This window comes from Martes martes (assembly GCF_963455335.1).
Source record: "Martes martes genome assembly, chromosome: 7".
Lineage (NCBI taxonomy): Eukaryota > Metazoa > Chordata > Mammalia > Carnivora > Mustelidae > Martes > Martes martes.
The window spans coordinates 28,781,114-28,793,499 of record NC_137894.1 but is presented as its reverse complement, the minus strand read 5'-3'; the positions used below and the strand labels follow the sequence as shown (position 1 = coordinate 28,793,499).

Below are 12,386 nucleotides of genomic sequence, written 5' to 3'. Positions count from 1 at the left end.
AGGATGCTCCAACATATACTGGTTAAGCAGAGCAAAAGGGTCCAGCAAAGAAGACTTAGAAGGTGTGGCTTGTAGGTTAGGAAGATAGTGTAACATCTGGAAACCTAGTGGAAAAAAAAATGTCAGGAAAAAGGAAGTGATCTACAGGGTGTTAGAAATTTGAGGGGAAAGTCTAAAATAATTTCTAGAGTATGTGGAAAAAATAGTTTGTTTCCTTGATTGCCTGGCAATACTAGAGGCCATTTGAGGTGTAATGTCATAAATTTAATGTGAGAGTAGTCAACACAATTCATAATTATAACTACTTTAATCTGCCCAGGTATGTGTACAGAGCAGGCTGAAAGTTGGATTTAGAGTTTGGATTTTGCCATGCAAGTATGAATAAAGAAGAGAGGGGAAGCGAATGTACATGCTGTGTACACACAAGGAAGTGATTTTAGTGAGGGTTATAAAATCAAACATTGGTAAGGAGGGACGTGGGACCAGACTCTGCGTGCTCCAGCTAAACCAGATCTCTGTTGCCAATAACCACATTTTATTTTCATCTCTACTTGTGTTTTTTGAGTTGCCCTTTTTATTTTTCCTTTCTGCCACCTTCCCAACTCCCAGCCCAAACACACACACATATATCCAATATCCATATCTTCAAATTCAGTCCATCCTTCAAGAGATAGCAGACCTGGTACTTCCTTCTTGAAACCTTTCCTCCTTACCCCCAGTGAACGGTGCTTTTGTTTCCCTTTTGAACTCCTGGTAGCGCTCTAACTTTCTAATTGGCACTTGTTGGTTGATATTGTAGGGGTATGTGTGTGTGTGTGTGTGTGTGTGTGTGTGTGTGTGTGTGTGTGTGTATTTTAAACCTCTCTACACTGGGACAAGCATATGTCCTTGTAGCCTTAGCATTTATCACAGTTGATGTGCAGCAAATGTTTGATAAGTCAATGAAATCCTTTTTTAAATTTAAATTCAGTTAGCCAACTTACAGTACATCATTAGTTTCAGATGTAGCGTTCAATAATTTATCAGTTTCATATAACACCCAGTGCCCATCACATCACGTGCCCTCCTTAAGTCAATGAAATCTTAAGTAAAACAGTTTCTTCAGTGTTTTCCAAAGCAATTGTGAAAACCAGAATTTCTTAAAGATTGCTTTTACTTTCATCTATATGCTCTTTTATACTCACTGTAGTCCGTAGCAATGCTATGTCATTTTTTAACCAACATCATCATCATCGTTTTTTATCTTGCAGGAGCATCTTTCTTTAAAGAAGTATATTATTGACATTGTGGTTGAAAGTGCAGCTCTACCAGAACCTTTGAAAGATGGAGAAGAGCGGCAGAAAAATAAAAGAAAAGCCAAAAAGATAAAAGCCCGGATGAACTCCAGGTACCATAAATATCCTTCAAATCAAAACAAAACAGAAACTGTTAGTGATATATCCTTTAAAGTTTAAACTTGTTTGCTTTAAGAAAGCCTTGAAAATAATACTGATGAGCCTAATTTATAGCCACTTTCTTTGATTGAGAAAGAAAACTGCATATCGATCTAAAGCCCTTGCTTTCACCTGTTAAGAGCTCTTCTTATAATTGGATGCCAAAGCCCTGCCAAACTTGTGCCTCCTCCAGCATACAGTAGTATGTTTAAGTATGTGTAAACTAATCCTATTTTTCTTTCCAACTATTGATTTTTAAATGAGGTATCAAAGAAAATCAATAGCAATCAACAAATAGAAGTCTGCTGGCTGTAGTGTCAAATCCCATGACTAGGTTTAATCAATTTGGTTGCCTGTCACAACAAGTAAAAGTTCAAGAAATATCTTGAAATGGAAAGTGAGTTGTCAGACCTGTAGTTTATCATCAGCCTCCAAAGTAACATCCGAGGATCAGACAGCTGTGTAGTACATCATTACCTCACATGCTTTGAGTATCACCTGATGACTGATGAGTCTTAGGACACAAATGTAGTTCCTGTGTAGTAGATAATTTTTGCTCTTTGGGAGAAGGTAATCTAAATATGTTGTTTTACTTTTATTACCAAATGTTTTCAAAGTTGAAGAAGCTTGACCTGTGGGATTATTGAAATATAGTTCTAGAAGGTGAATGGTGGTTATCACTCTATAGTTTCCAATTTCAGATTGTAATTAAAGGTGTCCATTTCATCTTCCAGAATCAATGAAAACTTGAAAAGTACTCATTCAAGCGAAGAATAGAAAAGGCTTTTTTGTTTGTATTTTTTGAGATTCCTCTAACTTCCTAAAAATACTTTCACAGTATACTTGAAGGTATTACTGACCTTCATTTCTAGTTTATGCTAAGAAGTTTGCTGCCCTGACACGGAAATGCTATTTTTATGAATTCTTTTTTTCCCTCTGTGTACACATTCCCTTGCTAAGCTCCCCCAGTCCTGTTTCTGAATATCATCTACTTAGTGATGACCACCAATTTAATATCTTCAATTTACTCCAACACAGGCTCCTGTTCTCTCCCTCACTCCACTCTCCAAAACCCCTTTGTCCCATGGTCTTCTCTGTCTCAGTAAATGGATACTCTATTCTAGCTTTGTATGCCAAAATTCTTGAAGTCATCCTTGACTTTCTTTCTCCCACACCTCACATCCAGTCCAACTGCAAATTATGTTAGCCTTGATTTAAAATATATACATACGTTCAGAATTCGACTACGTCTAACTTCGTTGCTTCCCCTGAACCAATCCGTCGTCATCTCTTGCCTGAATTAATGCATGAGCTCTGTGACTGTTATCATTGTTTCTGCCCTTGCCTCCTTGCAGTCTATTCCAAATCCTCTAGCCAGAGTATTAAAATGTAAGTTAGATCATGTCACTTCTCAGAACCTCAGGTTTCCTCTTCCCACATATATCCATACACCTACATCCCTTATCTCCTTCTGGTCTTTGCTCAGATGTTCCCTTTTTGGTGGGGCTGTCCTCAAGAGCTTGACTTTTGTTTTATTTGTCTTTTGAAACATAAGTAGTGGTAATTTATTAAACAAAATTATAAAATTATAGGAAAAGTCTCTACAATTCTGTTGCTAATATTTTCTATACATATCTACTTCTATCTGTAGACTTTATTCTTCATTGCAGTATGATTTGTTTAAATGAAATGTAGAGTGATTCAGTATAGTTTGTTGACTTCTGACAAATCTAGATACTCATGTAATCCATACTCCTATCAAAATTGTCTTTGTGCCTCTTTTGGGTGGGTTTCTTACCACTCCTGGCCTGTGGTAATCACTGACCTGCTTTCTATGATTATAGATTACTTTTTCCTGTTTAGGAAAGGCATACCAATGAAATCAAACTCCCTTGTGGCTGGCTTCTTTTACTAAGTGTACTGTTTTGAGATATATCAGTGTTGTTGCATGTAGATAGTTTGAGTCTTTTTATTATTGTACATATTCGTTGTGTGCCTATCCTACAATTTTTATTTATTCATCTGTTGATGGACTTTTGGGTTTCCAGTTTTGGGCATTTGTAAATTAAGCTCCCCTCAAGTCTTTGAGTATATATGTTTTCGTTTCTCCTGGGTAAATACCTAGAAGTGGAATACCACACCCTTTTCCGTAGTGGTTGTACTCTTTTACATGCCTGCCAGCAGTATGTGGGAGTTCCAGTTGCTCCACAGTCTTCCCAGTACACACTTGATATTGTTAGTTTTTTCAGAATTTTAACCTATTTCAGTGGGAGTGTCAAAGTATCTCAGTGTATTTCTAATTTGCATTTTCCTAGTGACTAATAGTATATATTGAGCATCTTTTCATGTGCATTTTAACCATTCAGTGTCTTTCTTTATGAAGTGTCTGCTGAAGGTTTTTGCTCATTTTAAAAGTTGAGTTGTCACCTTACTTTTGAGTTGTTTATATGTTCTGACTACGAAGTTCCTTGTCAGATATGTGTATTGCTAATTTGTTCTTACAGTCTGGAAATAGCCTATTACATTTTCTTGAAGATAGCCTTTGATAAGCAGAGGTTTTTACTTGTGATGATGTCTTGTTTTGGGTTTTGGGGTTCTAAGAGGTCTCTGAACAAAGGTTAAAAATCCTTCTGTATTTTTTTTCTAGAAGCTTTGTAAGTTTTATTTTTTATTTAGGCTTATGATTAATCTCAAATAAATTAATGGTTATGATATGAAGCATTGGTCCAAGTTTATTTTTCCATATAGGCAACCAGTTGTTCTAACATTATTAGCTGAAAAGGTTTCTTTTTCCATTATACTGTTAGCATTTTGGGGAAAAAGAAAGAAAAGAAAAAAGAAAGAAAGGAAAGGAAGAAAGGAAGGAGAAAGAAAGAGGGAGAGAGAGAGGGAGGAAGGGAGGAAGGAACCTTCCCTTTGTGTATGAATCTGTTTCTAGACTGTTTTCATTCTTCTATTTTAAAACCTTGATAAAAAATAAAAATCAGCCTTTGAAGTGTAGATCCATTTCTGGACTCTCTGGTCAGTTCTGTTCCACTGATATATTCATCTGTCTTCAAACTGTCTTGATTACCATGGATTTATATTAAGTCTTGAAATAAATTAGAAGTCTTCCAACTTTGTTTTCTTTTTTGAGATTGTTTTCTTTTTCCAGAGTCTTTTGTTTTTCCATAAATATTAGGATCAATTTTTAGTTTCTAAAATAAAAAGACCAGTTGGGATTTTGTTTGGTGTTACATTGTATCTACAGATTAGCTTAGGAAGAACTGACATCTATCTGATAGTATTGGGTCCTCCACCCATGATTAGGGTGTTTAGTTTCTTTAATTTCTAGTAATATCTTGTAATTTTCAGTGTAGAAGTTTTACAAATATCTTACTAAATTTATCCCTAGCACTTTTAGTTTTTTGATGCTATTGAAAATAGTTTTACTTCTTTTTTTGTTGTTGTCAGTATATAGAAACAATTGATTTTTGTATTAACTTTATATACTGGGACCTTGCCATATTGACTTATGAGATCTAATAGTTCTGTAAGTTTATAAGATTTCTTTAGGTACATAAACATATCTGAAAATAAAAACAGTTTTGTTTTTTCAATTATATACTGTCTACTGCTTTTCATTGTCTCTTGCACTGTATTGCATCTTTGGCAAAATTTTGAACAGAAGATTTTGTCCTGTTCTTAGGGAGAAAGCAATTAGTTTTTCATGTTAAGGTATTATGTTAGCTGTCATTTTATGTAGATGCCCTTTATCAGGTTGGAGCAGCTTTTTTAATTCTTATTTTCCTGAGAGCTTTTTTCATAGATATCCGATGTTTTCAAAAGCCTTTTCTGCATCTATTGAAATGTGCCTTTTAATTTTATCAACAAAGTTCATTATATTGATTTTTATAATAGTTTTATTGAGATATATTCACATCCTATACAATTCACATATAAAAACTGCATAATTCTATATTGATTATTGAAGTATAATTGACATACAACATTGTATTAGTTCCAGATATACAATATAATGATTTGATGTTTTTATATATTGTGAAATGATCACCACAGTCAATAACATCTGTCACCATATATAGTTATAGAATTTCTTTATTTTTTAAGATTCAATCTCAGCAACTTTCAAATATACGGTACAGTATTATCAACTATAGTTGCTGTGCTGTACATTACAACCCATGACATTTATTTTATAACTGGAAGTTTTTACTTTTTGACTCTCTTCTACCATTTTGCTTACCCTCATGTGGCAACCATCAGTCTGTTCTTCATCTGTGAGCTTGGCTGGGTTTTTTTTGTTTCGTTTTTGGTTACCAAAATGAGGTCATACAATATTTGTCTTTGTCTGACTTATTTTGCTAAGCATAATGCCCTCAAAGTCTGTCCATGTTGTTGGAAATGGCAATTTGCATTTGTATATGACATTCTGGAAAAGGCAAACCTATAAAAACAGCAAAAAAGATGTGTAGTTGCCAGAGGTTGGGGAGAGGGAGAGATGAATAGGCAGAACAAAGAGGATTTTTAGGTTAGTGAAAGGACTCTATATGATACTTATAATGGTGGATACATGTAATTATATATTTGTCCAAACCCATAGAATATAGAACACTATAGAGTGAATTGTAATGTAAACTATATATTTGGGGTGGTAATAATGTGTCAGTGTAGGTTCATTACTTGTAACGAATGTACCACTCTGTTGAGAGATGTTGATATCGGGGCTAAGCATGTTTGGGATGGCAGGTATATGGGTAAATCTCTCTGAATCTTTCTCTTAATTTTTTCTGTGAACCTGAAATCTCTATAAAAAATGAAGTCTTTCAAATTTTTTATCATTTTTTAAACCTGTAAGAATCTATACTAACACCCCCTTTTTCATTCTTGAGAATTATAATTATTCTTTGATTATTCTGGCCAGGAATTTATCAGCTTTATTAATCTTCAAGAATGAACTTTTGCTGTCATTGACTTTTCTTTTTCACTTATTTTTTAATTATTTTTCCCATGCTTACTTGGTATTTATTTTTTCCCCCTAGATTCCTAAGGTAAAAACTCAAGATTACTGATTTGAAACCTGACTCCTTTTCTAATATATGCAATTATAGCTATAAATTTCACTCTAAGCTATGTCCCACATATTTTATATGTTGTGTTTTATTTTTCATTCAGTTCAAAATATTTTCCAGTTTCAGGCTCCTGGGTGGCTTAGTTGGTTGAGCGGCTGCCTTCAGCTAGGGTCATGATCCTGCAGTCCTGGGATTGAGTCCCATATCGGACTCCCTGCTCAGCGGGGGGTCTGCTTCTCCCTCTGCCCCTTCCCCTGCTCATGCTCTCTCTATCTCATTCTCTCTCTGTCTCTCAAATAAAAAAAATATATTTTCCAGTTTCACTTCAAATTCATTGACCCGTTGGTTACTTAAAAATGTAAGTGCTAAATTTTCAAATAATTGGGAACTTTACAGATATCTTTTTGTCTTGATATTTCCTGTGGTGAGAGAAGATACTGTGCATAATTTCAGTTCCTTTTAATTTATTGAGGCTATGGGGCGCCTGGGTGGCTCAGCGGGTTAAAGCCGCTGCCTTTGGCTCAGGTCATGATCCCAGCGTCCTGGGATCGAGCCCCGCATCGGGCTCTCTGCTCACCAGGGAGCCTGCTTCCTCCCTTCTCTCTCTGCCTGCCTCTCTGCCTACTTCTGATCTGTCTGTCAAATAAATAAATAAAATCTTTAAAAAAAAAATTAAAAAAAATTAATTTATTGAGGCTTGTTTTATGCCCAGCATCTGGTTTTTCTTGGTCAGTGTTGCATGTTTACTTGATGAACATGTGTATATTGCTTGTGGTAGGTGTAGTTTCTATAATGTCAGTCAGGTCTAGTTGGGTCATAGTGCTGTTAAAGTCTTTCACATTGTATCTCTAATATTGTCTGTTTCATATTGTATCAGTTACATAAAGAATATTCACCTTTCTGATTATTTCACACTTCTTTTTTTTTTTAAAGATTTTATTTATTTATTTGACAGACAGAGATCACAAGTAGGCAGAGAGGCAGGCAGAGCGAGAGAGGAGGAAGCAGGCTCCTTGCCAAGCAGAGAGCCTGATGTGGGGCTCGATCCCAGGACCCTGGGATCATGACCTGAGCCGAAGGCGGAGGCTTTAACCCGCTGAGCCACCCAGGCGCCCCTATTTCACACTTCTATCTCACACTTCAATATTTTCCAGTTTTGCTTCAAATTTTGAAGCTTTGTTGATAAATAGATACAAATTTAGTATTATTTTATCTCCTTGAAAAATTGATCCCATTACCATTACAAAGTGTCCTTCTTTGTTTTGGGTAATATTTCTTTTTTTTTAATATTTTATTTATTTATTTGACAGATAGAGATCACAAGTAGGCAGAGAGGCAGCAGAGAGAGAGGAGGAAGCAGATTCCCTACTGGGCAGAGAGCCCAATGTGGGGCTTGATCCCAGGACTCTGGGATCATGACCTGAGCAGAAGGCAGAGGCTTTAACCCACTGAGCCACCCAGGTGCCCCTTGGGTAATATTTCTTATGGTGAAATCTACTTGATCTAATATTAGTATTATTTCCACTCAGTATTTTCATGATAAATCTTTTCCCGTTCTTTTAGTTTTATTCTTGTAACTTCATCTCTGTATATTTTTGTGCACCTCTTATAATCATCATATGTGCGTCTTTTCTGTCTTTTCTGACAGTCTCTTCGCAGTTTTTCATCAGTTTACATTTAGTGAAATTATTGCTATAGTTGTTTTAAGTGTACTATTTCACTATCATTTGTTCATCTGTTGTTCGTTCCTTTTTTTTCTTTTCTCCCTCCTTTTGGGTTATTTTTTTAGTATTCCATTTTTTTTCCTTTATTGATTTAGTATCTCTACTACTTTATTTTTAGTGTTTGCTTCATTTAAAATATGTAACCTTAAACTATCTCTATAATATTAAACCACTTTAATTATAAGTTTAGAATCTTACAGTAGTATCTATATTCTCTTTTGTTTGTGTATTATTGCCTTATATTTTACTTCTGTATGTATATTCCACATCCCATTATAATTTTTTCTTCTAATTATTCAGGTATCTTTTACATAATTTACAAAACCATTCCCTGTCCTTTTCATTTTTTCATGTAGTTCTCAGGTCCTATCTCTTACCTTTTTTCTTCACAAGAATTACTTCCCTTAACAGTTTTTATATTATAGGTCTACTGGCAATAGATTTTCTTATCATTTGTTTGCCTGAAAGTGTTTATTTGACTTTCATTTCTGATTGATGTTGAATTATGTGATAATGTTTTTTTTTTTCTTTCAGCACTTGACAGTTTTGTTCTATTATCTTATGCTTGGGTTGTCCCTGATTAAAAAGCAGCACACAATGCCTGAAACTAATAATTCACCATGTGTTAAATAACTTGAATTTAAATAAAACCTTAAAAAAAGGCAGCACACATTCTAATCTTTTTTTACTATATACAGTATTTCTTGTTTTCATTTGGCTGCTTAGTATATTTTTCATATGATGGTTTTAAGCAATTCCATTATTGTATACCTTGATATGGTTTTCTTTGTTTTTTTCCTACTTGCTGTTCATTAAGTTTCTTGAATCTGTGAGTTTATATTTTCCCTCAAATTTAGAAAAATTTTGGCCACTGTTTCTTCAAAAAAATTTTTTTAGAGATTTTATTTGTTTATTCGTCAAAAAACTTTTTATGTGCCAGACCATTTCTTTTTCTTTTCTGGGATTTCAATTGCACTTAAAATAGATTGTTTGATGTCGTTCTACAAGTCATTTTTTCCCCTCTGCATCAATCTGGATAGCTCTGTTGCCTTATATAATGTTTTTTTCTGCTCTTTGTCATCTGCTATTAAAATTGTCTGCTGAATTTTTCATTTCATATGTTCCATTTTACATCTTTCAGAGTCCCTTTTAGTTCTTCCTTATACTTTCAGTTTACTGATTTCTAATTTCTGATTTGTTCTTTTTATATGTTTATGGTTTCATTTACTTCCTTAACACAGTTATGAATTTATTTGAATCCATAATACTTGTAATTTCTCCATCTGAGATGGTTTACTGATTGGTTTTTCTCCCCATTAATTTTGTTGCTATTATTTTTATTTTTATCCTTTCATTAGACAGTATGAACTCTGTGTTATTGTATGTCTGGATTTTATTGTTTTTCTTAATAGAATGTGGAATTTTCTTCTGTCATACAGGTTACATGCCTTGATTTTAAGTTATGTGAGGTGGGTTTTGAGTAACCTTTAATTCTAGAGCAAATTGGCCCTGCTCCTAAATGTTTGGCCTTAGTAAAGTCTCCACTGAATAACTAGAGTGTTCAATAAATTTTGTAATATAGCATTTGAAACTCAAACATCTCTCAGCTTTATGCAGACTCTGGTAATCGTTGAACTTACAGTTCCTTGGTAGTTGGTCATTCCTCTGCCCTGGGAATTCTTGCCATGCTCATTCATAGATTAATATGGCCAAAGACTTAAAGAGGACCTTTGGAGATTTCTGGACCTTTCTTGCACACATCCCTTCTCTTTCTCTGTGCATAAATTCCAACGGTCTCCTTGGCTCATGCATCCTGTTTTGCTTTTTCCCTCATAGATAGCTACTTGGAAAGTGCCTTCAGGCCAAAGATGAAGGAATTATGGAGCCTAGTTAATTTGTTTCCTTTTGCTCAGGGATTACTGTCCTAGGCTACTAGTTGTCTATACATAAAAATCACTAATTCCATATGCTTTAGGAATTTTTATTGTTGTTCATAACAGAAGGGCCAGTATGATACTAGTTAGTCTATAGTGACTGAAAACAAAATTGTCAGACAGCATCATTGGCATTTCGCAGCTCTTTTTGCTGTAGCCCTTACCATCATCTAAAGTCCTCTTTATTTGGTTATTATTTACATAATTGTTTTTCTCCCATTAGAATATAAACTTTATGAAGATTTTTGTCTCTGTTGCTGGCACCCAGTATGTTTTCAACAAACACTTGTTAAAAAGAATTAGATGAGATTGGGCTGTGGGACTAGTGTTCATATCATTAGGATTTCTCCGGCTTTTTAAAAATGGATAAAAGAACTATGAGTCTTGCTGGCTTTTTTATAAACTGATATGCTTGGATTTCTTTCTCAATTCTGTGCATATTGATTTTGGTTTTTTATTTGTGGTTACATTTTGTGTGTGTGTGTGTGTATAGCACAGACTGTATATTGCAGTCTCTTTTCAGCTGATGGGCCCTTAAGCTTGAACCCATGTTTTAGGTATATGGTATCATATTTTACATATTTGCATTTTGTGAATCCTTTGATATTTACAAATAATACTTATTTTTACTGCTTTTGTGTTTCCCACTTTTCATACTTTTACCTATGGTCTTTTCTTTCCACTTAAAGTATACCCTTTAACATTTCTTCTGGCCTGGTTCTGTGAACTCTTTTAGTTTTGTTTGTTTGTTTGTTTTTATTTAAGAAACTATCTCTCCTTCTATTCTGAATGATAGTCTTGCTGGGTAGCGTATTCTTGGCTGCAGATTTTTCCCTTTCAGCATTCAGCTGAATGTCATTAAGAGTGCTTAATGGCACTTTAATTTACCCTGATTCCTCCTTCCACTCCCCAGCTCAGGAGCATCTTTGAAGATAACCACCTGCATCCCTGATACAACCTAGTTCTGGAGGGAGCAAATCTGACCTTACATTCAAAGATGTATAGTTGTTTTGACCTGTTTTTTTGGTTCTCAGAAAGATGTTGCCTTTCTTTCATCTAACTCAGAATTCTCCCAGAACTGGGGATGCTACCTGGGGGCAATTGTCAAAAACAATTTAAAGGCAAGTGTATTAGTCAATATAGTCCAGAGCAAGGAAAAACAGAGCAAAAAATAGACTAATCAAAAACCTTGTAGGAGTTTGAGGAGGCTGAGAATGGAAATGCTTTGAGTAATAAGGGCTTTGAAGAGTTCCCACATACTCTGAAAAATCTAGAAGGGCATACTGAGGGCTGAATATGTGTTTGGAAAAGACCTGAGAAGTTCCTGAAGTCTTATCTCTGGCTGACCATCAGGCTTCTGTGCAGTAGGAAGTGAAGGCTAAGGAAGAGTTGTAAATGGCCAGAGTTTTGTCATTTTGCCTCAACCACATACACAGCTCATTTACAAATATTAGATTAAGACCTTTTTTTTTTTTTTTTGTCATTCCAGGTATTTAAGGAAATCACTCTTATCACTAGTTGATCCCTAAACTAATTGAACAGAGACTTCAGTGGCCATAATGACAAAGAATACAAACTTTAGGAAATTAGTTCAGAGAGGTTACTAAACAAATATATGAAGCTACATCAAGCAGCAAAAACACACCCTGTCAAAGGAGGAAAATTTGATTTTCATCATTGCTATATTATAGTATTTAAGATGTCTAGTTTTTGGCAAAAAGTTAGAAGGTGTTTAAACAGAAAGAAAGTTAGCCTGTACACAGGAAAAAAATTAATAGAAAGTGTCCCAGAGGAAACCCAGACATTGGCCTTACTGGACAAAGACTTTAAATTAAAATGTTAAAATATGCCCAGAGAACTAAAGGACCCGTGTGAACAATATCTAACCAACTGGGGAATGGTGATATTATATTAAATTTATATTTATATTTTAATACATACAATTAACAATTATAAAAAGGAGTGAATAGAAACTTTGTTGTTGAAAAATACAGTGACTGAAGTGAAAAATTCACTTGGAGAATTGAGCAGCTAATTTGGGTAAGTAGAAGTAAGAATCAGTGAACTTGAAGTTAGGACAGTTAGATTATCTCCACAGAACAGAAGGGGAAATGAATGAAAAAAAATGAACAGAGTTTGAAAGACGCATGGGAACAACATATACAGAAAGGAAGTCCCAGAAGGACAGTAGAGAGAAAAAAGGGCAGAATAAATATTCGAGGA

The 12,386-nt window shown here is 34.7% G+C and overlaps 1 protein-coding gene across 1 annotated transcript in view; it reads left to right on the top strand.

The window, feature by feature from the left end:
• Nucleotides 1-12,386, top strand: part of SCAPER (S-phase cyclin A associated protein in the ER) — a 473,451-nt gene that overhangs the window by 214,051 nt on the left and 247,014 nt on the right. The window contains exon 21 of the mRNA XM_080809794.1: nucleotides 1,251-1,387. Within this exon, the coding sequence (XP_080665920.1) occupies nucleotides 1,251-1,387 (137 nt within the window). The remainder of the gene's footprint in view (nucleotides 1-1,250; nucleotides 1,388-12,386) is intronic.